We start from the raw sequence: 15256 nt of genomic DNA on the forward strand, positions 1-15256 counted from the left end.
CTGTGCAAGTTTACTCATGGAAAGGCCCCCAAAGGCTGTGCATATCTAATGATGGAATAAGTTTGACATTAAGACGGGTTTAAAGCGGGATAAAGTCATTTGATCCTTCTAGTTTATGTGGTCTAGCTAGAAACGAAGGATGTCATCCAGGCATTTCCTTAAAGAATCCTGGGTGTCGGCTACAGCAACATGGCTGAGGAGCTTGTTCCCCACTCCCACCACCCTTTGGATAAAGAATACCATACCTCTGTTCTCAGTTTTAAATGCACTTTAATGTTATTTCACTGGTGTCCTCTGGTTTGTGTTTTATTGTCAGTTCTGAAGAGATCTCACAGGTTGACTGTCCGGTACCTTTGTGGATTTTGGAAACTTGAATCATGTCTCCCTCGGTTTTCTCTGCTAAAGACTAAAAAGGTTCAGTTCTTTCAGTCGGTCGGTATGGGACATTCCCTTTAGCCCCTGGTCTTGCTCGTTTGATAAGACAAAGATCTATACAAGCATTGCCTCTTGCATGTTCCCATTAACTGTGCAAGAAACCTGTCAGCAGCCCAGTCTCCACTGCTATCGGCTGTACTCAAGTTTATGGAGGGAAAGTCAAAGTCTTCCACAAACTCTACTTCATGTTTTGCACTTGAATTGTTAATTTTATTACAGTATATAGAGTACAGTGCTGAATTATAGTTTCTGGTCTATAGCATACTCCTAACACTATACTTTTGGTATTTTTTTACCAGTTTCACTTGTATACATTCTTGTTTCTCCTACGTTTAGTTCCTGCACTTGAATACTCTTTTAAAGATATATAGTGCTATATTTGAATACTCTTTTAAAGATATATAGTGCTATATATCTCCCCCTCTTCTCTCCTGTCTCCAGAACAGTGTGCACTAAAGTTGTTTTTCATCTTCTTTATTTCATGTTAGCCATGTTTCTGTGATTCCAGGTATAGTATAGATCAATAGGTGTTATGTGAAAACCGGAAATAGCTTTTGATCACTTCCAGAGATCTGATAAAATGAATATGACCCATCAAGGATGGGTTTGCTGCATCCAGGAAGGTGCTTCAAGTACAGTGAAATCAGAACCTTAAATGTGAACAAGAGCACTTGTTTTAGGTTTTTTGTACTGTAAATTGGGGATACTTGTTTTCAGTTATGCAAGTAAAGAGGGGTATTCTAAAAACACCACACCCACCCTCTCAATATGAAAACGTACAGTAAGTTGCAACAGAAGTCTCGACAGGAGGTGCTGTACCCACTACAAAGCTGAAAAACAAGACTCCTACAAAACATGAAACCAAGTAAGACCACCAGATTCCCATCATACCAGCTCCCCTTTGGTCCACTTCCAGGGTTAATTAGGCAGGAGATATCCAGCTCTGCAAAGCCTTGTGGAAACTACTCCATGGATTCCTGAAACTCCAGCCCACCATCCCAAGTATGTTTTTGTTAAAAAACTAAACACTGCCCCCAGGCTTTAAGCTCATGGTCGTTCTGTCTTGTGACTTTTCCTCTTGGGCCAGACTATTCAGAAGCACGTGGCGGTTGTGGTGACATTTGTGTTTGTGAAGCTGGTCATTGTTTCTGAGGTCCCATGCTTAGGTTTGAAAATGAAAATTAGGCAAAATTCCAGTGAACAAACTTAAGATTTTAAGTTTAACAATTCTGTTCTAATGAATTTAAATAATAATTAAAATATTTTGCAGCCAACCTAGTGTTTCTCAACCCTGGCCTTCTGTGAGTTACAGGCTAATCAATTTAAATTTTAAATTTGATTGACCGAACAGATTTAGAAATTTGTTTAAGTGCTTAATGCTGTAAATGTTATCAACCCTTTACCACTTTCTAAGTTTGAAAAAAACTCCACTCATTTGGGAAATTTAGAAGAACAGTAACCAATCTGTCCTCTGCAGAAGCACCTACACTTATATAGCGCTTTTCTGGACACTCCACTCAAAGCCCTTTACAGGTAATGGGGACTCCCCTCCACCACCACCAATGTGCAGCATCCAGCAGAAAAGATATAAAGATAGAAATAATGTAGCAAACGCTTAACACGCTGAGGAAAGTGTAACATTACGTATGCAGAGGACATTAGGAAGACTATACTTGAAGAACAAACCAGGACAGTGCAGAAGTCATAAGCCTAAAAAAACAAGCAGATAGATTAGGTGACATTAATTAGGCTCAATTATCACCAGAGTTGGGAACCACTGGCTTAAACATAAAGGAGTAGCAATTTAGTATTTAACAGTGAATGTCACATTTCTCTATTTGTATTAAATGGCCACTTGAGCCTATTTGGGCAAAAGCAAGCTCTTACTTTGGCAGAGTATATCAAGTGGAGAACTCTTAGAAAAAGATACATGACTGGTCCACTTATAGCCATATATCAGTGGTAAAAGGTTTTATTGAAAAACAAAAATTACTGAAACTTGTCTTAACATTTAAGAACCGGTTAAAATCGGAAGTGGAAACTGGAAACAGAAACAGTAACTTCCAGAAAAGGATGCTGTGCTGGCAGCCATGCTGAGAGTCCAAAACGTTTCTTCCTCTCAGTAAAGACAAGAGTGGTATTGTATCCTGTGTGCTGGCTGACTTATTTATCAGCAACCCCCAGTGAAACAAGACAGTTGGCTTGATATTTTGTTTAGCAATAGTGCAAACGTCAGGCCAGGTCTTCACTCTAACTAACTTATCTGGAGAAAATATAGTTATTCAGTGCCATTAAAGTGAATGCTACTGCATTTGGTGACAGGAAATCATAATTACAGTTGCAGTTCAGAAGAGCAGTGATTTGGGAAACACTGAGAAGCTTATCAACTGATACTGAACGGCAATGTTTCAAAATATTTCCATTACACATAAAAATAAGTGCCAGGTTGTGTGTTATAGTTTAACGCTTGCTGCTCCCTGCTCAACATAAAAATCATCCAGTGATAATTGCTGCATTAAGTTTAGAATATCAATTCATTTTTAAATCAAAAGACACTATTTTGTCTCCAATTATTTAAAACCGGTTTTCTTGTTTAACCTGTCTGGCAACAAACGGCATACATTTAAAACAGTGACAATTGAACAATCATTAACCTGCACACTTCACCCCTGCTCAGAGTCTTTCAAAATCCCAGATGTTATACTGTGATAGTTTGACCAGAAATCTTGGTGTATTCAATTACGCTTCAGTGTTTGGATAATCCAGTCTGTGTTCAGAGCTGAACAGCAAACTTCATGTCTGGGATATCAATCCTGTTTGATTCCCGGCGACAGACTGCATTTCATTATTCTTGCTCAAAAGGTAATATATTATTTTAACAAAACACCTATTATTCTTGGTCTGTTGAAGTTTTTTTTTTTAAAAAGCCATTACAAAGGCTTATCAGTCTTCTTTTGCTTAATAATACAAGAACATCCACTGGATCAGAGCACCCAAGTGTTCAGTTACTGGACAGACACCACTGTAGCTCAACAGGGATCTGAAACCAGAATTAAATACATAATCCGCACATAAAGTTGCTAAACAAAGTGTTGGCACCCTGTATCTAAAACAAACAAAAAAAATACTGCTTCTTTTAAAGTTGATGACTCTCTGAATCTTTAAGATGCTCTATTTACAGTGGTATCTGGGGCAGGGGTCCCGGATTCTGGTCCTAGACAGCCCGTGCCTCCTCCGAGTCTCTTCGAATGTGACGGCAGCCCAGAGGACAAAGACTTGACTCGTAGCACCGCAGGCGTCACACAATTTCAACAGAGGCATGCACACGCTGGAAATGTGTGAGGGATTCCTGCTGCGCAGATGTCTTAGAAGTCTGTGCATCTGTCCAGCTGAAACGGACTTTTTGCAAATGTTGTGGAACAGATGAGGTTTTAGCAGACACAAAAGTCACATATTGTTCCATATAGATTAATATCCTTTTTGTGTACATGGCCGATTCTCTCGCTACAAAATGATGCCCGACGAGCAGTATTCTTACTCTAGAGATTCAAGCGTGGTTGCTTTTTGGTGGAAGCCGGAATTTTGTTTGTCGTCTCCAGAGATTTGGTCTTCAAATATAACGCTATTATGCTGAATGGTATCATATATGGTATTGAATGTGTTGCTTAAATCTCTCTTTGCTAACCTCTAGGGTCACTGAGAATACATTGTGAACCATCCAGGGAGTTACCAAAGTGATGTCAATCCAGAGACGTCACTGCTATTTGCCCACAGAGGCTGGGCGCTTGGCAAACGGCCTTAGGTGACTCAGGAACTGCCCGAATTTGGCAGCTGTTCGTGATATTGATATTCTTCTCCGATTAAGGCTTTAAATGTTTCCTTGTAATGTGAAGAATACTCAGCCTTTCTAATACACCAGCTGATAAAGAGTTTAAATAAGGAGTGGCGTTGAAAAAACGTGTCGTTCATCTTTCAATGATAAAAAACGACGGCAACTATAAAAAAACAGGTTTCGAAGCACAAAAAAGGGAATTGTCCTCCTCTGCTCCTCGACGACTCCAAAAATAATTTACCGCGAGGATAAAAAAAAAAAGTGGCCGTTCCTTCCTTGCTTGTCTTGCGGTGTAAGGAACCGCCAGTCCAGCGAGCAGCACTCGCGGAGCTCCGTCACTTTCCTTCGCCACACTGCCGGCTGCGCTCACACCTCCAGCAGCTTGGCTTTCGCCTCCCGCTCCACCTCGTCCCTCACAAGCTTCGTCGTGTCTTGCTTCGGCAGGCCGTACAAGTATATGGAAATACACACCACCAAAGTCCCGGTCGCAAAGGTAGCAGCTGAAACAAGAGGAAGGGAGAAGGCGTGAAAGCGTATTGCCCAATTCTAACATGAAATTTGGGGGGAGAAAAAAGAGGATTTGACGTACAGTGGGCAAAGCAAGTTCAAGTGCAAGTAATTAAAAATAAATGGCAAAAACTGAGAATCCTCCTCAAACAACCACATCAACAGCCAACGAGAACACCAACCTCAAATTTGAAAACGCAAAACGTGCATTAATTATGCCCGATGATCTCCGTGCAGCCAGTTACTGCGTTGAAGAACATGCTGCACGCAGACAACCAGGCCAAACGACACACAGGTACACAAAATATTCAGAAGAAAAAGACAGCAGTCGCTTTACTCACTGATCTGTAAACCGAACAGGGTCACTGAAGCGATGGTGGAGAGAATGATGGCAGCAGCCGCAGAGAAGCCCTTCATTATATTGTCGGTGTATTTCACCACTATCGAGGTGTACAGGCCGCCCACGCTGGACAGAACTACAACAAAGGGCCCCGTTCGTCAGCATCTCTTAAAACTACACACTCGATTTACAACAATAAAAGACTTTAAAATGTAATCGGCTTTGTCATTCCCAGGTACACAAAATCCAAATATAACTGTCCTGCGCTGGAAAACCTTCGCTGGCTGCCAGCCTCTCACAGGACAGACTTTAACATTCTCTGGTTGGCTGACCAGGCGCGTCACGGTCCGTCTCCTGTGTACTTTCAGGAACTGCTATCCCCACCTGGCCCACGCTGGCAGTAGGCTCTGGGACTGCGCATCGTACAGTTAGGGGCCCGAGCGTTTCACTGGCAGCCCCACGTCTCTGGAATACTCGAAACATACATCTTTTCAATAGTCTTCCAATTCGTAATCTATTTCTTTCAATGACACATTTAAAATGTAATTGTACATGGTATTTTCAAGATAGATAAGATTTTATTGTCCCCTGAGGGATTTTTTTTATGGACACACAGCACTCCTGTACATTTAAATAGAATACAAAAAAAAACATTGCACATCCCTCTATTGCACATGTACAGTATTAACACATAACAACATGTAACATCACTACATCATGTAACACCTCACAAAACATACTGCACTCAAAGGGGTTGTAAGAACCCACTTGAAGTTGTTTTGTGCTCCCAAAACTTCTTCTAAATGTATAACGTATGTTAAGTGCCTTGAGAACACTCTGGTTTGAAAAGTTCTACATACTGCAAGAATAAAATTGACTAGAAACGTGGCCATCTTTCCTTGCAATGACACTAAGTAGACAGAAAAAGAACTTAAGAGCAGACAAGGTGACCACTCCTGGTAACCATGTTCTGGTAAATCCTTTCCCAGTGAAATAAATCATAAAGGAAGATGTGAAGATTTTAACACAATGCTGCTAAACATTTGCGTTTAAGGTGAGTGGTGAGTGGGTTCCTGGCTCAAATCTGGCCCGAGGTGTGCTGTGTGTAATTCGCATGGTCTCCCCACATCGGTGTGGGTTTTTGCCAGATATTCTGTCTCTGACTGCTGCTGCGCCCAGGAGTCAGGACAAGGACTGCCTCGTGCCCTGTGCTTCTGGGATAGGCTAGGTTTCTGGCTTTCAGATAACGAATGGAGGCATTGTTGCATCAGGCTGATGCTCAAACGGGTAGAAAGCTGTTAATTAAAATAACATGCTGCCCCATGGGGCATCAGCCCAACAAGCTGGAATTAATAGGCTAAGCAACACTGCGTGGGCAAACCACCTTATTTTAACGGCACTAGAACTTCTGATTCCTTGACCGAATCAATTTAAAAGCGTTAAAAACTGAAACCGTTGTAGATTTGATAGTAAAGATTATTCTATTGTTGTTGAATAACCTCCACGTCAGTATGTTTTTACAGTTAGATCAGTCACAGCTTATCGTTGCTAAAAGCCTGAATCTCTTTGGTATTAAGAGAAAATATTTAATAAATCGTGTTCACCTTCTATAAGTCAGAAGCCCAGTGTAGCACAAAAATAATGCTGATCTTTTTTTAAAAACTTTCATCATGGAACACATGCCAAAACAATAACCCAAATACCCTGGGGTATTGGAAAGGAACTTACAAATGACAAGGCAGACCCATGGTGTGTAGCCAAAGAAGAAGCCCTTCTCCATCACTGCGGCTCCGTCAGTCGCAAAGACTCCTATCAGAGTGACCACAATTCCAGACAGGTACATCTGGATGTTTCTCACCCACAAGGACGTGTCTGTGCTCTTGAGAACCTTTTCAAAGTAGACCCCTGGCAGAGAGAGAGGTCCCAGGCTCTTTAATCACAACAGCATGGAACTATTAACTATGGTAAAGTCCTAAAAGACCAGAGGGCAATTATTTCAACAACACCAATAAACAAAACAGAAGCGAAAACTCATGTCAGCTACTTAAAGATTGAACAATACAAACCACAGACAGGGGTATTCAAGAATACAGACATACACTTTAAGAAGATCGCTTTGTCAGTGCAGGCTAATGCAAACCAGTGCTTTTCAAGAAATTAAAGGGCAATACTATGGAATAAAGATAATACACATAACAGAAGTAACAAGGAGAAAAAATGACGCGGCCAAAAAAAACATTTATAGGGCTCTTCATTTTTTATTTTACTTTCCAAATTCACCCGTGTCTCTATAAACAGTAATTAGCAATTCGCAGTCACTGAATAGTCACTACATCTCAATACAGTGAAAAGCATTTATTGCTCTCTGAATTAAGGGTGACTTTTATTTCATATTTTAAACATTGCATGCTATAAATATCTCCATTTTGCAGAAAGACTGTCATCTCGATGTTGTGTACGCCACCTGCCAATGTAAATAGACTCTACAAGAAAAAAACCCACTCTAGGCGAGATCTGTGAAACCGCAAGACTTGATGAAACTTGAGTTACACAGGCTCTGGAATCAGTCATCAACATCACCTGCAGCTCTGCTCCACACACTTATGAGGCTGGAGACGCAAAGAGCTCAGTTTATTTAACAAGAGCTTTAGTGCTGTAAACGGGGAAACGGAATGTGCTTATGGTTGAGTGTACAGGGGTGTCATGCCATCGAAAATAAAACTTATTAATTATTAACTTAATTTCTGAAAATGAAGAGCCCCTCCTCCACAAAAGATCTTACTGAGCAAAAAACATGCAAAGGCACACTCAAAAATAAGAGCACTGGAGAACCACTCCAAACGCACACAAACCTGTTAACAAGGGCAGATACATGCCATACAGCTCTGCTATAAACCAAATCCACACCTCGACAAGGGTCTAAAACTCAGTTCCTGGAGAACCCAGCGTCTCCCCATTTAATTAAAAACTGTCCTCTCAATTACATGCTGGGTCTAATTAGTTTGCCGTTATTTCTAACTTCTAACTACCAATCAGGCTAAATTAGACTAATGACGTCCTCTTTTCTGCCACCACCCTCCTCAGTATTAATTACACATTTTTCTATGGGGAAGATTTTATTATTAGTGAAAATAAGGGTACAGGTACATAAATGGCTTCTTCCAAGATGTGGCTGGATGAGACCCTTGAATCACTTAACTACTAACTACCAAATGGGCGATATGGGCTAAGGACACTCCTTTTGGAAACATTCTTTTGTAAACGCATAACACCATCCTCTCTCATCTGTAATGTGAGCAAAACATGGCAGAAATCAATGAAGTTCTTCCTTTTAATTTCAATAACAACATCTTTGTGTAATTCCACTGGCTCTCCAAATAATAATTACAGGGACACACGTGCTTTTTAACGCTGACTCTAAAAGTCAATCTGTGTTTGATGGGTATTACAAAAAGCAACTAAATGCTTAAACAGTGTTAAAACTAAAAATGTTTTTTGCCTGGTAACATTGAAGAAATGGCCTTATTTAAACAAACATGCCCATGTACCTGCAAATCCGGAGCACAGAACAGCAATTGCAACAGCAACAAAACCCAGAAATGGGTTTTGCTCAACCTGTAAATGAAGAAATACATTCCTATAAACCATCATGATATAGCACAGGAGAAATAATACAAACTTCTGGTCTTCCTGAAGTGATATGTATGTGGATGTCAGTCTAATGAATGCACAAATACCGTGTAAGAAAATACAGATGTTTCATTCAGAAGTAAAATACACCTTTCATATTGATTTCCAACAAACACTACCTTCCATAGATAAGAAATACTTTTATTTCATAGAAATACAGGCTCCCCATTAACAAGAAACGACTTCTAAAGAACTGAATCTTGGCAAATGCTGTAAACGAAATATGTTCCACATTCACAGACACGTAGTGCCATGTGTCAGTCATTCGTTCCTAAAGAAAGGATTTTCCTAAGTCATCAGATCTAAATCCACAGTCCTGTGCCACAGAAAGGAACAAATTAATTCACTGCTACGTTATTTATAGTGGCGTTGACTGTGGTCACATCTCTTCTTCCATTATGGAAATGAAAAGATACACATTTCTATATAATATCTTTACTAAAGACAAAACCTCAAAGGTGATAAACACTTAAAAAAAAAGTTATGTCTCTCCATGTCCAGCTGAACGTGTGGTCTGTGATCTGTCAATGCATACGGAACATGTTTTGTGCGTCTTTACTCCCTGGCACTCCCCTCAAAGTGAACAAACACACGTTTCTGAAAGGTCACAACAGCCACCAGGCAGCTGAAGAGAGATGGTGGTGAGTTGTGTTGAAGGTCAACCCAACTCTGTACCTGAACTTTAGTTGCCACTGAGGGTTCCCACTGGACAAGGGTGACTCCGCCACACAGCATGAAGACGGAGAACCACTGCAGTTTACTCAGGGATCTCTGCAGCATCAGCACCGTGCACAGGGCAGTGCAGGGGATCTTCAGCTGGTAGGTCACCTTCATCGAGAAAAACAAGGAGTGAGGGCTAACGCCAAGTGCTACACTCAAGCTACACTCACCTCCTGCATGACAGGCACTGGCACGTCACTACAGATACAACTGCTGATGTGCCACAGTATTACAATCTTACGCAGTCCCCACACAGGGCACCAGCAAATGAAAGGCCTCCCCAGATGCTTAACAACTGCCAGCCTCCCACGAAAGGAGGGGCGCAAAGATTTCAAGACAAAATCCGTACACATGTGCAGAGAGCCCACAGTCCCTTAGACAGATCATAAATTGAGCATCAGAAGAAATGCATCACTTTGAAAATGTGTCTTAAAATGTACAGGCATACAGTAAGTAAAATAAACAGATTTGGGTTACTGATTAAATGTTTTGGGCGTCACGTGAACTGATCTTCCATCACCAACAGTGATACACTGTTGGTCACTATGCCTGTCACATTAGTCTTGTGCACTAACAGGGGAAGTGATCAAGCCATCAGAAGCCCTTAATTGAGCAGTCTCTATCCAGATCATTACTTGCCATGAGGCCCTTCCCTGATGGCCTGAAAAAAGGAACCCAAGCTGTTGTATATTATGGCACCATTTTATAGTAACTGAAAGAATGCAGAGATTTGTAGTTGTAAATAAGTGTTTTCATAGTTATCGGATACAAAGGGGAAATTGCACATTGTGTTATCTGGAAGAGGTTTATTTTCTTACAGAGTTCGCTGGGGAGGCTTAGAAAAAGTTACGTGAAATTCAGAGCAAAAAGAAAGTAGAAACTTGTTTCAGGTGTCATGTGGAACACAATGAGTCTAATACCAAACACCACCTAATGAAACGAACACAGACGACAGATCTGGAAACCCATTCTAATCCACATGACGTCCCTTAATTACATGAAGATGACAAAACAAATCAATGGCAAATGAATACTTTTACACTTTTACACCAGGCGATATAAGGGTGACCTGTAGACAGACCAGACTGAACAAGACCAAGGTGGAATTTAGCCAGGGCATCAGGGCTGACATTCCTGTTTTCACAAATAATGCTTTTAGTTTGGAGTCTCCGATCTCAGTACTGACCACGCCCAGCCTCGTTGAGGGTCTGAGATCGGACGAGATCAGGCTGGATAGTGATCACGTCTCCCTCTGGAACATCACATTCATTCACAAACAAAAGAGGGGTAATTTCACAATTAAAAAAAAACTTGAACGAACACCAATGCGCCTTTATAACTGAGAACAGGAGGCACATCTTTACACAAATGGTTGTAGCTGTGAAAGCCAGTCTCATTGCTCCTTTAGAGAGACAAGGTCTTTATTATACCCGGGGGGGGGCAAGTTGTTTTACAGCAGCAGTGTTGGTGTACAGACGGACAGAAGAAAAAAAGACAGGAACAACAATATACATGCATATTTGCATAGAGGGTCAAGTGTTAAGTAACGATATGGCTACAGGTATGAATGAGAACTTCAACCTGTTGGTTTTGGAGTTGGGGAGTCGGTATCTGCGTTCTGATGGGAGTAACTGGAAATGATTAAACAAGGGGTGTGAAGGATCGTCGCAGATGGATTTTGCTTCACGCAGAACATGAGAATGATAAATGATGGAGAGGGCTGGGAGATCAGCCCCAATGGCTGTTCACAAGGCTTGTTCTTGCTTCTCAGATTCAGGTAGCCAAACCAGCAGATCAGGGTGAAAGGGTAACAATAACAATTTCTCAAATACGTCTGAGAAATGGGTGGATGTAACCCACAGGTGAATAGGTAACTGAAAATGGAAAGAGGCTGAATGACCTCCTCTCACCTGCAAAGCTTAAGTTTTTATCTCTGGGTTTATAATAATAATAATAATAATAATAATAATAATAATTGCTTACACTTATATAGCGCTTTTCTGGACACTCCACTCAAAGCGCTTTACAGGTAATGGGGATCCCCTCCACCACCACCAGTGTGCAGCCCCACCTGGATGATGCGACATAGTGCGCCAGTACACTCACCACACATCAGCTATCAGTGGGGAGGAGAGCAGAGTAATGAAGCCAGTTCAGAGATGGGGATTATTAGGAGGCCATGATTGGTAAGTTCCAGGACGCCAGGGTTACACCCCTACTCTTTTCGAGAAATGCCCTGGGATTTTTAATGACCACAGAGAGTCAGGACCTCGGTTTTATGTCTCATCCGAAGGACGGCGCCTGTTTACAGTAAAGTGTCCCCGTCACTATACTGGGGCATTAGGACCCACATGGACCGCAGGGTGAGCGCCCCCTGCTGGCCCCACTAACACCTGGCCATGTGTTTATGTGTAACAAAAACAGCTCTGTTTCATACATTTGCCCACTTCCATCTAAAGTACTTTTTAAATCAAGACATACATGTATAGCACAACATCAGGGGCATGATGCCTACAGTTTTCTATGTAATGAAAATCTGTGTTATTGTCCTGTCTTGTAATCCGTACTGTAAGTACTGTTTAGTGATGTGCTAGACTTGTGCTGAACCAAAGACTACACTGTCTGTAAAAAATAAAAATAAAGTGAAGGTCACTAAAAATATTACGTGGATTTTCATTGACCATCACTGAAAAATGATGAGATGGGCCACAAAAATAAAAGTTAGCACCCTCTGCAAGAGCTCCCAAGACCACTACAGGAAGAAATAAGAAAGCCCTTGATTCCTGTAAAATGGAATTTGTGCTAAAACATCAACTGACATACCCACCTGATACACAGCGGCATCGAGATTACTTAGTGCTATGAAGGCCATATTGTTCTGAACAGCATAGACCACAGATGGAACACTGAGTTTTATCAGCTCTTTGGGACTCCCACAAATGTTTTCAGTGATCGATAACTTCAGCCTCCCAAAGCTCCCAGTTTCTCTGCAACAAGAAATGTCAATTGCAAAAACATGCTACTAAGAAAGCACAGAAAACAAACCCTGACAACAATGGCATGAATACAGCAGCCGGAAGTGTCATTTTTGTATAATGAGGGCTTTCAATGCACTGAGAGGGTCCACCTGTCATTCCTCAGGTCCTCGTGCTTCACTCTGATTTCAAGTTCAACTGAAATCGCTTTTCCTGTCCAAGACACCACCAAAGTAAAGACCAGGCATGCTTGAAGAACAACAGTGAAACTGCTCTCGTCAAGCAATGACTAACCTGTTCAGTTGTACAAAGGTGAGATGTGCAAACAATGAGACAGATACTGCTCTATGTGTGCACCTGTGCTGCTTCCCTCTGAACAGGTATGTTTAGATACACTAAATCAGCCCAATCATGGCTTAATGATCAAAGACAGAAAACTGGCCTGACTTGAACTGAACCCTCACGTACGCAACAAGAGCGACTGCCTCATGTTTACTCACACTTTATACCTGGTTATGAATTGAGAAACATCATTCCAGTTGTCACAGAGGAGGTCTGACTGTGTTGCACAACACTGACATTTTTTTTATCTGAGTCTGAAACCATACCTAAGGTATTCATCTTTTGAGCAGCTGACCTTAAATGTCTCTGCTCCCCAGCAGACAGTTATTAATAAAAATACAGTGCCTTTCAACTGAATTGGCTGATTTGTCACCTTTGATTGATTCAGGAAGATAGATATTAATATGAATATCAGGCACTTCTAAATAGTTTTGGTCGTACAGTTTGGCCAGGAGCCAACTCTTCACAAAGGGCATATCTTGAATTTAAGTTCTTCAGTCATGGATTACATCATTTTCACATGCAGCTTTGTAATTTGATTTTTTGTGATGTGTGCTTTCCATGCATGGTAAGGTACATTCAAGATGCTTGCTTAGAAAAGCTCTACTGTATAGAAAATAAAGTCTCTGATTAGTATAAGCTAGTTTAGCGGTATTTGTCTTCGGCGGCTGCTTTGGCTGTGCTCACTTAGAACTAAAGGGGACTGTCAAATCCTCTCCTAGTCGGCCCCTTTGGTTTTAAGCTACTCCATATATGTTCGCTTTACCTGCGATATACTACATGTTCAGGTTGCGTAGAAACTTATCACAGTTGAGCCAAAGAGACCATTTATCTTCCGACTCTGGTATTTCAAGTGCCAAGTAGGGCAGACGGTAAGCCGGTTAAACCCACTCATTCATTAGTGAGAAAAACGTAACGGTACTTACTTCGCTAACATTCCCAGGCTCAGAATTAATTTAATAACTTCCGTACTGCACACCGCGGTAGTGGAGAAATACAAATCCGACGATAACGTCCTGGTGTATCGCAGCACCACGATATAGCTCGCCGCCACCAGCGTCATTACTGCCAGGCAATACATCTTGAAAAGAACAGTTACTTTTTCTGAAAGACACAACAGCGTATTCAACTATTCAAAACCTGCGTTTCACTGTGCCGCGGTGATGTCCGTTTTAACAAAGGCACTTCCAAAGTGAACTTCATTTAAGTAAAAGCAAATTTACGTAGTTACTTGTTAAGTATTCCAACATGTTCAAAAACGCCTCATACTGTATAGCATCAATCACGTTTCCACAGGTCCCCTATGTGCAGAACTACTCGGCAAAGAGGCTATATGAAATGAGTGAACTAATTAATAACGTTAATAAAACACTTCAAATAATGCCACTTTATACATACACGGTACGTGTCACTAGCGATCACAAAATTAATTTTAAAATCCTCCTTCCAAAAACAAAAAGATACTGAAACCATGAAGCCTATATGAACTTAAGTGAAGTTAATTTAAAACAAATCTGGTAAAAATCTCTTTTAATCAATCATTACCTTTAGAAGCTATAAACCAAAAAGCCTGTATCTTAGCAATACATTTTAACAAATAACCAAACCTAAAAAAAGGAGATCCGTTTTTCCCAAATTATGGAGCAAAAGTAATATTTACTTACCGTGAGCCATGATTATCGGTTGATATTGCTGTCCGTTATTGCAGCAAATAATATATTCTGAGAACAAATAACTGCGACGATATTACTCACATGCTACACAGATCAATAAGTCTACATACAGTGTTCGTACTACATTGCTTTCAGAATACAGTACAGTATACATTGCACGACGGTCGTGGCTTTTCTTCTGTCGTGACGTCAAACTGCCGAGACGGAACCGGAAGTTTGGAGAGTGACGGATGGTGTCCTGCGTTCTGTTATCTGGGCGTCACTGCTCTTGCGATTGCATCGCTATGGTGAAATTGTTTTCGTACAGGGATGCCGCTGCGGGCAATGGATTTTAGTAGTGATAGCAGAAACGGGGCTTTTGAGGGATCGAAACAAATGAAACGATCGAGTCGGAAAAAGATTGAAACGTTCGAAACATCGCATCACAGTGACATCTGGCGGCCAGATGGTGCTCAGAAATACCCCGTCTGGCAGACGGACGGGATCGGATCATGTAAACTGTGGATGAAACTGCAGGAGGAACAAGGCGTTCGTTATGACACTATAGACAGTGTTTTGGAGAAACATGTGCAAAGAACAGAATGCCTATGACAATGTTTTGTTTTGTAATATTCAATAAACAATGATATTGTTATCATCTGTTGTCTTAATTTCTTGATTAATTAATTTCTTGACCACACCTACTTCACCTACCTTATAAGTTTTTGTGCACATCTACGGTCACTGCTTGTCTGCATTATGT

General features: G+C 41.1%; 1 protein-coding gene across 1 annotated transcript; it reads right to left on the reverse strand.

The window, feature by feature from the left end:
• Nucleotides 1-250: 250 nt before the first annotated feature.
• On the reverse strand, nt 251-14816 carry slc35a1 (solute carrier family 35 member A1). The gene is made up of 8 exons (XM_006626214.3): nt 14506-14816; nt 13768-13945; nt 12352-12511; nt 9480-9632; nt 8663-8729; nt 6843-7019; nt 5116-5250; nt 251-4767 (listed from the first exon to the last, which is right to left on the reverse strand). The coding sequence occupies exons 1-8, from the start codon at nt 14513-14515 to the stop codon at nt 4634-4636; spliced, it is 1014 nt and encodes a 337-aa protein (XP_006626277.1). The 5' UTR covers nt 14516-14816; the 3' UTR covers nt 251-4633.
• Between the last annotated feature and the right edge of the window lie 440 nt (nt 14817-15256).

The sequence above is a fragment of the Lepisosteus oculatus genome, chromosome 2 (genome assembly GCF_040954835.1).
Source record: "Lepisosteus oculatus isolate fLepOcu1 chromosome 2, fLepOcu1.hap2, whole genome shotgun sequence".
Lineage (NCBI taxonomy): Eukaryota > Metazoa > Chordata > Actinopteri > Semionotiformes > Lepisosteidae > Lepisosteus > Lepisosteus oculatus.